Genomic DNA, 12,030 nt, shown 5'->3' on the forward strand with positions numbered 1-12,030 from the left:
ATAGGAAGTTTGTATTTTGAAGTACTTTCTTAGGAAGTAGGAGATGGGATTACCAAAAAAAGTAAGGGGAAATATGGTGTTGGTGTAATTGAAACAGGAAGTTTTACAGTACAGACAGCAGCTCACTAGAAAAGAACCTTCTAAATTGTTTTTCATTACACTTTAGAGGAAGAGCCTTTTCTACTTGGAAAGTCCACCTATTCCAGTAACAAGGGCAATATCACCTGCTTGGGACAGAGCCAGCTTCTAATTCCATAAAAACTTGAGAATGTCCTCCGGTGGCCATGCACGGTGGTTTACATTAGATAGATTCTGTGTAGCCAAGCCAAACCAAACTTAACCCTTTGGGGTGGCATTGCCAACGTGTGCATTTTCATATCTAACCACTGGAGGGTACTGTTGGCAAGGCTAAGACACACCTGCAGTCCTAAAAGAAAAAAAAAAGGCAGACCAGCTCTTCAGCTGCTTTCACAGCCTGTTTTATATCCCCTCTTGAATCTGGCCTCAGAATCCACGACCCCTATGATTGCAATAAGGAGGATCATGCTGTGAAGATCGTGGACTTCTCCTACAGTGTTGACCTGAGGGTGCAGCTAGATGCTTTTTCCTTCAGTGGCTTTCGGACTGTACAGACCCTGGAAGGACAAAAGATCCTGGAGAACTGTTCTTCTCCCTACCAGGTAAGTGGAAGAGAAGCCTGAGCAAACACGAAGAGTATTTCGTAGCCTCTTCCTTGTCTAGATAAGCTGTGAAAGCTGGTATTGACTGCCATTGACTTGCCTAGGAAAGGTGGCCTCATTTCCAAATACTGTGTCACCATGCAACTCAGAGAGAACGGTCTTTCTGTCCCAGCACTCAAGAATATAAACATACACGTGCAAATACATAACTTAGTAACTTAAGTGCTCGGGCCATTTCTGTTGCTCACCATCCATGTCATCTCTTATGAGTTGACATTCTCTTTGCTTTTCACTCTACAGTAAAGATAATAAACCTCTGTTCTTTATACATCAGACTGGTGAAGATTCAGATTTATATGAAAAGAACACTAGAACAAATGTGAAGTGTCTTATATGATTGTATTAGATGCAAACATAGCTTCTGACTTAGCTCTAGACATAAGGTATTCACTGATTGGATATGTAGCATGTACCTGAAGTGGTCATGTGGGCCACATGGGATCCCAGCTGGAGTCCACGTAGAATGGAATAAGTGTGCTGATGTGATTTGGTAATCCAGGTCATCTGTTGTCTTCGGCTCTTAAAAATAATCCCTTAGCAGGTGGTAGTGACACACGCCTTTAATCCCAGTACTTGGCAGGCAGAGGCAGGAGGATGTCTGTGAGTTCAAGGCCATTCTGGTCTGCAGAGTGAGTTTCAGGACAGCCAAGGCTACACAGAGAAACTCTGTCTTGCAAAAACTAATAATAATAATAATAATAATAATAATAATAAATTCCTTAGGTTATATCTGATCATGTCTTTGAGAGGCTTCCCCCCCTCCTGTAAAGATAAGAACATCTACTAAAATATGTCATAAAATACACAGTTAAGCTCTGTTGTGCTTTTCAACTCTTATATAAATAAGTTCATAATAGAAGCAGAGACAACTTTAGCTCATGATACGTTTTGTGATTTTAGGTAGATCTGTTGGGTATAGCAGACCTAGCACACTTATTGTTGTTCAAGGAACACCTGCATGTCTTCTGGGATGGGCTCCTCTGGAGACTCAGGCAAACTACTTCTGAGTAAGTACTGGATCCTGCAGGGTTCTGTCCATTCCCATAGTTCCCCCTCTCCAGCAGTTTCTGCTGTGGAGGTAACCTTAGTTCCCTAAACCAAGTGATTTTTCTTTGTGTTTGCTAGACTGTCTGCTGAGCACTGAGTACAGGGGGAAGGAATTGCCAACTGAAACCAAGACATAGACTCTAACGACTTTAGGGCATTCTGAACCTTGCTATATCATACAGGAGTATGGAAGTTTCTTGGTTTAGAAATATTAGAAACATTTAGAAGAATAATTTTCTAACTGATTGGTATTAGTCTTTTTAACAGCTGTGTTTCTCAAAAGTTAATTGTCTTTTGAAGAGAGTTAAGTTTCCAAATTATCTACTGATTTCAGACTATTATTTACTTAAGGAGTAGGTAGAACCAAGGCATAGAGCAGAGAGAGTCTCCTGGTGCAGAAATGAAGGATCTGTCAGAAGCCAGGACTCCTCAGGCCTGCTTGTGCACCCGGTAGACAGCACACGCTGCTTCAGGTTCTCTCCGCCAGTGGCTTCCCAGCAGGAGCTCACCGAGGAATGACTTGTGCCCGACCTTAAGTTGGTCTTCACTTTAAATCAGTGTTGAAGATTTAATGCCCCTTTCCCACTTTGCTCTCCAGAACATTAAGTTGTATTTTCTTCTTCATTTGATTTAGAACTTGGCCAATCACATGTGTCTCTTGGGTTTGAGCCTGAGATGCTGGCTCATGCCTTTAATCCCAGCACTTAGGAGGAAGAGGTTCAAGGCCAGCCAGGACTACGCAATGAGACCTTGTCTCAAACAACAGTAAAAATAAATAAGTTAATGAAATAGCTTGACACATACGTTGAGCTGTGGAGGATTAATAGGCATCTCCAGTTAGCTATGGACCAGCTAGGCGTAGCTAACATAAGCAGAAATGAATGGGGTGAGTTGGCCTTTCCTCACACCCCTACCCTCTACAGCAATGGATGTTTTCAGATAAAAGACAAGGAAAGTACGTAAGACGTTGCTTTAATCAAGTTGAGGATTCTAAGAACTGGGAGGATGACAGACCCTGAGGTGGGAGTGAGGAAAGTTACTGTGTCTTAGCACGCAGAAGAGGTCTGCAGACTCGGGTGAGAGAACGGCTTTCCGGTCATGTGCGTTCCCCACCACCATGGTAGACTTATCTTTGTAGTTCTTCCCTGTGCTTTCAAAAGGGTGTTTGAATGATCTCCAGCCTTAGATTTCTAGGTATTTCCTACATCACTTTGGCACAGGAATGCACTGCCGAGTTCAACTGAGAAAGAATTCTAATCTTCATATGCCTGATCTTGATAAAAATGATTTTTATATTTTATTAGGCTAAAGAATGGTGAATTATGGAATAAATTCTTTGTGCGGATTCTGAATGCCAGCAATGAGCCCACAGTGTTGGTTCTGAGGGAACTTGCAGCAGAAGTGAACGGGGTTTTTGACACCACATTCCACAGCCACCTGGACAAAGCCTTGTGGAAGGTGGGGAAGGTATTTAGTCCTGGAGCTTTGCTCCCTCAGCAAGACAGGCAATCACGTCTCTCAGATCTCTGCCTAAGCTGCATGTACTGTGGGAAGCTGGCCTGGAGATGCTGTCATTTAATTAGGGCACACTTAGACACACTACCAGTCCTTTTCTGCCAGGGTTTACTCTGAGTGGCACAGTTCTTAGCAGAACACTGCGCCTCGCTGCCTCACCTGTTTTAGTCAAAATGGATTCCATACAAATGGGTGCTTTTTAACCCTTTGTTTCTACTTTCCCTCTGCTCCTCTCTTGTGATTTTATAACATGGACTCTTGCACTCACCATAGATTTTATAATAAAATAGTTTTTGTTAAATTTATGCTTCTGGCATTTCATCTACATTTGCATACTAAGATGAATGGTTTAATTTTGGAGAGGAATTGTTTTACCATGGAAACTTATGTGTCCTAGATTTAGAACAGCTGCCATTGGGTTATAGCAAGCCAGCTGGCTGGCCATTTCTTCAGGTGTCTCTGACCTTTAGCAGGTGTCCAGATGGAAAGCAGGTCAAATGATACGCATAAGACCAACTTTTCTTAAGTTTCGAAGTTGTGTTTTGTACATGGCTTACATCTGAGTATTTGCAGTTTTCTTCTGTAGTTGCTGAAAGCCTTTACCAACCTTTTGGAATGGATTACTCACCTTTCTATCATTTCGTGCAGAAGGAAGTGAGGACTGCTGAGGGGCTAGAAGACGGTTTGGCTTGACTTGAGGAAGCAGGAGTCAGAACATAGAGGACTCTGAAATGCGGACTGATGGGAAGAGAGGAAGTCTGAAGAGACCCCAGCCGGCCCCAGAGAGGAGCACAAGCTGTCCTTGGCCTTGAGGGCTTGTTCTTTTAGTAAGGGTAATGAAGATCATCTAGTTGTTTGTTTCGTATTAAAACATCAGAGTTACCTACTGTTCCTCCATCTAGCACCTGATTTCCCCATAGTTGTCACTGTTATTGCTCTAAGAATGCTACAAAGCAGAAAATCCTAAGTGAATGTCTCAGTTCAAAACTAAGCAATCTGTACAGTTAAAGCCGTGAAACATGATTTGGATCTGAATGAGAATTTAGAAATATTTTCTCTCACCCAAAATACAACTCTTCAAACATGGTTAATTTGCTTCTGTTCCTGAAGATATAAAATGATGACACTGTGTCTTTCTGTAATCAAGCCCCTCTCCTCTGCTCTCCTTAGTCCTCAGTTTCCTACATTGACCCAGGAAATTTAGAGCCTTTGACATAAACTTCCACTAGGAATTCTTCAGCAGGCTAGGCAGCCAAGCTGCTATATGGATGAACCTTTGTTTCCAAAAGTACAAGTAATTCGTTTCCAGCTCTGTGGGTGATTGTTTACTTCCTCCATCAGACACCTTCTAAATCTCCTCTGGACTACGCTGTCCTCGCTGACCTCCTTATGCAGCGTAGCATCCCATAGGTTCACTGTTACTTCCTGCTCTTGGGCCTTATGTATTTTTCATAGCACCTTTCACCAGCTTGTGCACACAGAAGTGATCCTCGTGTGTGCTTGTATATACGAACCCCTTTTTCCATATCCCACTACTATAATTTAAACTCTTTAAGACAGGAATTGACTTTAGTTCTCAACTCCAATACCTAGAATAGTATCTAAATAAATAAAACCTTTTACCAAAGTTTGAAAAACGGAAGAAAAACAGAACAGAGACCGGAAATGAACATCTTATTAAGACATATAAGTGAGAACTTCAACGTCCACTAATGAAATACATTGAAACCATATCATCGTTTACAGGAATGAAAATTGTGTCGGTGAGGGGCTGGAGACATGACTCAGAGGTTAAGAGTACTTGTTGCCCTTCCAGAAGTACTAGGTTTGGTCCCAGGGTCCACGTGATGGCTTACAACCATCTGTTACTCCAGTTCCAGGGGATCCAGCACCCTCTTTTGACCTCTGAGGGCACCAGGCACACGTGTGGTGTGCATATATACATGCAGGCACAATACTCATAAAGCCTGATATGTATATTTTAAACATGTAGATTATATATTAAAGAAAAACACACTGGTGAGATCAGGAAGCAATCACTCACTAGCAGGTTCATTCTTAGAAGCCAGTTTGGCAGTCTTTTCTAAAGTTAAATGTTCTCTAGCTGAGAAGCTTCTCTTAAGAATGTATATTACCCAGACATTGCTATGGTGTGCTCACACTGCCTTCCTTGCTTCAAGACTCGTCGTCCCCAGTGGAGTGACCCAAGTGACACCCAGACATCTTAGAGATGACAGGACCTGAGGCAAGCAGTCACTTCTAGCTTGTGTTTTAAAAACAGTTAAGGTGGGACTGGAGAGATGGCTCAGTGGTTAAGAGCACTGACTGCTCTTCCAGAGGACCCAGGTTCAAGTCCCAGCACCCACATGGCAGCTCACACCCATGGCAAAACACCAGTCCACATAAAAACCACGATTTAAAAAAACTTGTTTGGCCAGGTGGTGGCAGCAGCGCACGCCTTTAGTCCAGCACTCCGGAGGCAGAGGCAGGTGGATCTCTGAGTTCAAGGCCAGCCTGGTCTACAGAGCCAGTTCTGGGACAGCCAGGATCCTGCCTCAGAAATAAATAAAGGCCTGAGAAATTTAGGAAGTTTTATCTTTTTTGTTTGTTTATTCTTAAAGATTTGTTTCTTTTATGTTTATGGGCATTTTGCCCGCTAGTCATTCGCTGCCATGTGGGTGCCAGGAATCAAACCCAGGTCCTCATTTTTACTTACTTTTTTTAAGATTTATTTATTTTCTGTGTTTGGGTGTTTTGCCTGCATGTCTGTGCACTGCATGCATTCCTGGTGCCCATGGAAGTCAGAAGAGGGTCTTGGATCCTCTGGAACTGGAGTTATGGATGGTGTGAGCCACTACATGGGTGGGTGCTGGAAACTCAGGTTCTCTGCAAGAGCATCAAGTGCTCTTAACCTCTGAGCCAGCCCTCGGTTCTTCATTTAAAATCATTAAAGAGAATGTAGCTGAACTTGTAGTATGCTGAAAATTCATTTGAGTCTAAATGCCTTGTGATCTGTTAGATACACGCTTCTAAAACCACCACTTCTGTCACTATTACGCTTTGTTTTGTCTGTAAACAAGGGACTGAACGACACACAGTCCGGCTTTTTAAAAATAAAATATTTAGGTGGGGCGAAGGCGCTTACTCCAAGCTTAACAGTCGAGTTTGATCCCTGGGACCCACATGGTGGACGAAGAGGACCAGTTCCTGAAGGTTGTTCTCTGACCTCCACACATGTGCAAATGGCATGTGCACATGTGCATGAGTGTGTGCGTAGAGGTGGTTCAGCAGGTGCAAGGCCTGGCCACTGAGCCTGATGATTGAGGTAGATCCTTGGCCCCCGTGGTGGAAGGAAGAACCACCTCTTGCAAGTTGTCTTCGTGGACAACACATACACAAATAAATAAAACTATGGACAACACATACACAAATAAATAAAACTATGAACAACACATACACAAATAAATAAAACTATGGACAACACATACACAAATAAATAAAACTATGGACAACACATACACAAATAAATAAAACTAATTTAAAAAGACTGCTTCTGAATAAGATCTTGAGTTGTCACAAGCTCATTCTGTCAATAATGAAAGGATGGTTGATAGGCGTGAACATCGGCAAATGGGCTGTTTCCCCACCGAAACATCGGCTTCTGCCGTTGCTCCTGGGAGGCCCCGTGTCAGCCTCTCCCCGACACTGAGGTTGCCCAGACGGCTAGATTGCAAACCCCTTGTGAGCAAGGGGCTTTGTGTCTGCTGCCCTGTATCTAGCAACATCTATAATTCTCAAAGGTGAAAATACTGGGGGGGAGTGGCTACAAATTCAGAGACCGGTCATAATTGGTTCTGAGGTGTCTGTCCTTAGCTCTTGATCTCACTGTAGTGTGCCATTTTATTATGCTGCTTTGACATGTTAACTGACTATTAAATTCACACTGAGATATATTTCACTGTCTAGGTTATACCTTCAGATTAAAGTCAGGCCAGGTGTGGTGTGCAGGCCTGTAATCCAGAGACTGAGCAGGACCTCGAGGTTGAGGTCAGCCTGGGCTACATATAGAGACTGTCTCCGAAAGCGTTTCAGAAGTGTACTCTTTATTTCTGTGAATACTAAATTTGGGTTCAGGCTCAGCTGAAACAGTGGGATGCCACGGTGTGCTGCCCCTTTCTTTCTTTTTTTTTTTTGTTTTGTTTTGTTTTGTTTTGTTTGTTTTTTCGAGACAGGGTTTCTTTGTGTAGCTTTGAGCCTTTCTTGGATCTCACTCTGTAGCCCAGGCTGTCCTCGAACTCACAGAGATCCGCATGGCTCTGCCTCCTGAGTGCTGGGATTAAAGGCGAGTTCCACCGCCCAGCGAGCCCTTTCAACTTACCTGGTCATGTGATGTTTATTGTCTAATTGCTGCTGTTTTAAGATTTGCAAAGTGAGGTTGGACTTCATGAAAACAAATACTGGAGTAGGGATGCGACTCACTTGGTGGAGTGCCTTCCCTGGCATGCTCCACATCCTCCTTTGATTCCCAACACTTGGGAGGTGGAGGCAGGAGAGTCAGACACTAATTTTCCTCAGCCACATAGTGAGTTTGTAGCCAGGAATGAATGTCACAAGATAAATAGAGCCATGCTTGGTGACATACACCTTTAATCCAGCACTGGTGATAGAGGCAAGAGGAGCTCTGTGAGTTCCAGGCCAGCCAAGGCTACATAGTGAGACCCCATCTATAAATAAATAAAACCACTTAAAATCTGTAAAGAAGAGATGAATATGTATTTGTTAGCTTTTATATTTTAAAATTGAAAACTGTTAATGTTAAAATAAGTGCTTATAAAGATGGAAAAGATGTACATATGAACTTTCACCAAGGCTGGCTGAGAGGAAATAAAAGCTAAGGGTGAGTGAATGTGGTACAGTGAATGAGAAGTGGTGTTAAGTACAGGCTCAGAAAGATGAGCGAGGCAGAGAGAACACGGTAACCGTCCGGTGGTTCTTCCATATCAAGGGCATGCCATCACTACATGGACAAGAAAGCCGTTGCTCAGGATTCGAGACAGGCCTGTCCCCTCCCCCAGCGCATGGGCCGGTGGCCAGGAGCCTATGGTTAGGCCCACAGCTATAGGCCACCCAGAGCTCTCTGCTTTCGCCCCTTCGTATGCTGGAGCGTTCATTTGCCTTGTATTTGCGTTTCTAGTTCAGGTGAGCCCTTTGTGGAAGTGGGGGTAGGTTCTCTTGTCTACCCAGTTAGGATTTACGTTACAGGGGTCAACTGTACAAGTCTGGACCTGCTTAGAAGTTCCTCAGTGTGATTCCCTGCCAGGCAAGACAGTGTGGTGGTCAGAAAGCTGTCTTTTTGGTTGTTTTTAAGATGGCCTCCCTACATAGCGCTGGTGGCCTAGAACTCACTGTGAAGATCAGACTGGCCTTATGGTGGTCCTCCTGCTTCTGCCTCCCAAGGCTGGAATTATAAGTGCATTCCACCACACCAGGCCTAGACATGCTGCCTTTGAAGCCAGAATGATTGGACTTGAATCTTAGCTGTGTACCGTATCTTCTCTGAGCCAATGTCGTTTTCTAAAATGCTGATACTCCAAGAGCCCGCTTCACAGTGTTAAAAACTGATGATCTCAGCATATATGTTTGTGTTGATTTAGTTCTAATGTTTAACGGTCTGAGGTTCCGGGAAGACCTAGATCCTGGCTAGTTGATGGGAGCCTTGCTATCATACATGTGCATACAAGTGGTCTTCTGTACTTTACTATATAACCTTTACATCAAGATCCACCACAATGCCAGCAGGTTTCTGTGTGTGTGTGTGTGTGTGTGTGTGTGTGTGTGTGTGCGTGTGCGCGCGCGCACACACACGTGCGCGCGTGTGCACACACTGCAATTAATCACCACACCCTTGCCCACCCTCTTTTACATCTTACTTTTCACAAGCCTGTTTCATGAGGTGCTGAGCATTGAACTCGGGGCTTGTTCCTAGGTACAGAATCTATTACAGATAGAAAAAGAAAACCAAGCCGGGCGGTGGTGGCGCACGCCTTTAATCCCAGCACTCGGGAGGCAGAGGCAGGCGGATCTCTGTGAGTTCGAGGCCAGCCTGGGCTACCAAGTGAGTTCCAGGAAAGGCGCAAAGCTACACAGAGAAACCCTGTCTCGAAAAACCAAAAAAAAAGAAAGAAAAGAAAAGAAAAAGAAAAAGAAAACCGCTAGCTTTTATGTATCCTAGCTGTACCCAGGCTTCAAATAACTTGGGTTCTTTCCTTGGCAGAATAACACAATTTAAAGAAGCTATACTATATACCATGTTAACATGTCGTAAAAAGTGAGCAGCTTGTGGTAAGGTGGGTTACAAAGGAAGGACAGAGGTGATGGATAGTACTTGTTGCAGGGCGGTAAGCTCTCCCACTGGCCTTTCTCAGGCCTGCTCGGGGCTCCACTCCAGGGCAGTGGAGGTTACAGGTTCAGTCCCCAGTGCTTTGAGAGCTGGAGCTTGATTGGCACAAATTCTACGACCCCAGCCCTTCCTTTCGCCTCAGTGAAGTATGTTGAAAAGCATTTGGGAGCTGGAGGTGTAGCTCAGTGGCGGAGTGTTAGTCTAGCTTGCGAGGCCCTAGGATCCATCTCCAGCATCATGAAAATAAATGATTAATTTTTAATGAAAAGCACGTTGGGACCAGGGCGTGGCGCAGCAGTACAGCACTTTGCTTTACACACATGAGTCAGGCTTTGATTTCAAACCCGGCAGCACAAAAGCAAAATACAACAGCTTGGGGAATTGTTCCTCCAGCCCTGTGGTGGCAGGAGGGTCATCAAGGCGGCCGTCTTCCAGGTCACTGGGATTCCTCAGGGTTAGAACAAAGGCTGTTGCCCGATAGCAAGATATGGAGAACCAGGGGAGGCTTGGAACTGTGTGGCACATCTTCCAGAACTAAGTGCTCTGGAATTTAAGTACTCAAAGGCCAGCACCAGCCTTAGCTCCCAGCTGTGAGGACAAAACCCTCTGTGAGAGTCAGGTCTCAGGAATGCACCTGCCCTGGTCAGCCAGTCCTTCAGCATGGCAAAGAGGGGCCATGAGAAAGCAGAGATGCCCATACACAGATGAGGGATAGATCAGCCTGAGCTGTGGGGAGCAGGGGCAGCAAGAGCCAGGGGACAAGTGCCCTGTGGGTAGTAGAACACCCATATATAGTCCAGAGAAAGCCCAAGAGACTGAATGGGAATAGATGGTATGAAAGAGCCAGGAGAAACTGAGGCAGAGCACTGCACCCCAAACATCCCCCAAACTGCCTTTTGCAGAGGAGCTGTGCAGGATGTGGCCTGAGCATGGTCAAGGTCCCTAGAATGAGGAACACCACAGACCCTGCAGATGGGTCCAGGTATTGGCAGTTTTAGTGTGCGGGTGTGGACAATGTCCTTGAAGCACACCTGAAGGAAGATGGTTTAGTCAGCGCTCTACAGGGACAGAACCAAGATGAATACATGTGTTAAGTGACCTGTAAAATAGTGACAGCAACTGAAATCATGCCTGAGGTTCTGAGAACCTGGCAGTTACTCAGTCCTTGAAGGTGGGTGCCTCCACAGTTGGAAAGTCCCACGATGGCTGTCTCTCACTGCTGGGGTGGGGAGGCAACAATCAACAGTTACAGGGTGCCTCGGTAGTCTACTTGGAGCCTAGAAGAATCCTAGAGAGCCCCTGCTTCCTAGTCCATGAGGGAAGCTTGGAAACTTCTGCCATTGGTGAAGGATTCAGCAACAGGGAGAATCAAGTCGGCGTTTTGTGTGTGTGTGTGTGTGTGTGTGTGTGTGTGTGTGTGTGTGTGTGTGTGTGTGTAAAAAGTGAGACATCCTTCTGAAAGGCATTTTGAAATGCCTTATGAAAACCCTTTTTCATATGGGCTGCTACCGGAAGGTCCCACCCACAATCAGGGTGCACCTCCCCACATCAGTCAAGGCAATAAGGACAATCTTCAGGTGAGGCTCCTTACTCAAGTGATTCTAATTTGTGGCAAGTTGACATTAAAACCAACCATAATAGAGGGCCTAAGAGGTCTGTGACCAATTGAAGCACATGGTACAGCCCTGCAGTGTCTCTCCCAGACATGCCAAGCTCCCTAGCCCACTGTGCCAGTTTCCCTGGCACTGGCAGAAGCTCTATTGCCCTGTAGGAACACTGGGCCAGTAACCTCAATACCCGTTACCTTCAGCTTGTAGAGTCAGCCCCAGGGGATAGAAGTCTCTGTGGGTAGACGGGCAGAATGGGCGGTCTCTGTTGGGGGGTCATATTCCTTCTCAGCACCAGAGGCAGCCTGTGGCCAAGTGACCTGGGTTGTCAGTGTCCTCTTTATGCTGGTCAGTCAGTCTGTACATTTTGAGGTGCTGGGGATGGAACCCAGGGCCTTCTGTGTCCTAGACACATCCTTAGTTAGGCCACTCCTTAATTCATAGTACTCCGTGTACCTAAACTTGGACTATAATAAAGACAGGTCAAGAAACTGTTCGGGCCGGGCAGTGGTGGCACACACCTTTAATCCCAGCACTCAGGAGGCAGAAGCAGGTAAATTTCTATGAGTTCAAGGCCAGCCTGGTCTACAAAGCAAGTTCCAGGACAGCCAGGGCTATACAAAGAAACCCTGTCTAGAGAAAACAAAAATAATAAAATTGTTCTGAAATCTAAAAGTTGGATTTTTAGATAAAGAAATCTAAATCTAATATCAAAAGAAAC

The 12,030-nt window shown here is 44.9% G+C and overlaps 1 protein-coding gene across 3 annotated transcripts in view; it reads left to right on the top strand.

Annotated features, from left to right (window-relative positions):
- Positions 1-4,393, top strand: part of Bub1b (BUB1 mitotic checkpoint serine/threonine kinase B) — a 48,799-nt gene extending 44,406 nt beyond the window's left edge. For 2 of the 3 annotated variants that reach the window (XM_059261135.1, XM_059261136.1), the window contains exons 21-24: positions 509-680; positions 1,641-1,747; positions 3,092-3,254; positions 3,951-4,393. In XM_059261135.1, the coding sequence (XP_059117118.1) occupies positions 509-680; positions 1,641-1,747; positions 3,092-3,254; positions 3,951-3,995 (487 nt within the window). In that variant the 3' untranslated portion in view covers positions 3,996-4,393. The remainder of the gene's footprint in view (positions 1-508; positions 681-1,640; positions 1,748-3,091; positions 3,255-3,950) is intronic. The other variant, XM_059261137.1, reaches the window with a different exon arrangement.
- Positions 4,394-12,030: the final 7,637 nt, after the last annotated feature.

Source organism: Peromyscus eremicus, chromosome 4 (assembly GCF_949786415.1).
Source record: "Peromyscus eremicus chromosome 4, PerEre_H2_v1, whole genome shotgun sequence".
Taxonomy (NCBI): domain Eukaryota; kingdom Metazoa; phylum Chordata; class Mammalia; order Rodentia; family Cricetidae; genus Peromyscus; species Peromyscus eremicus.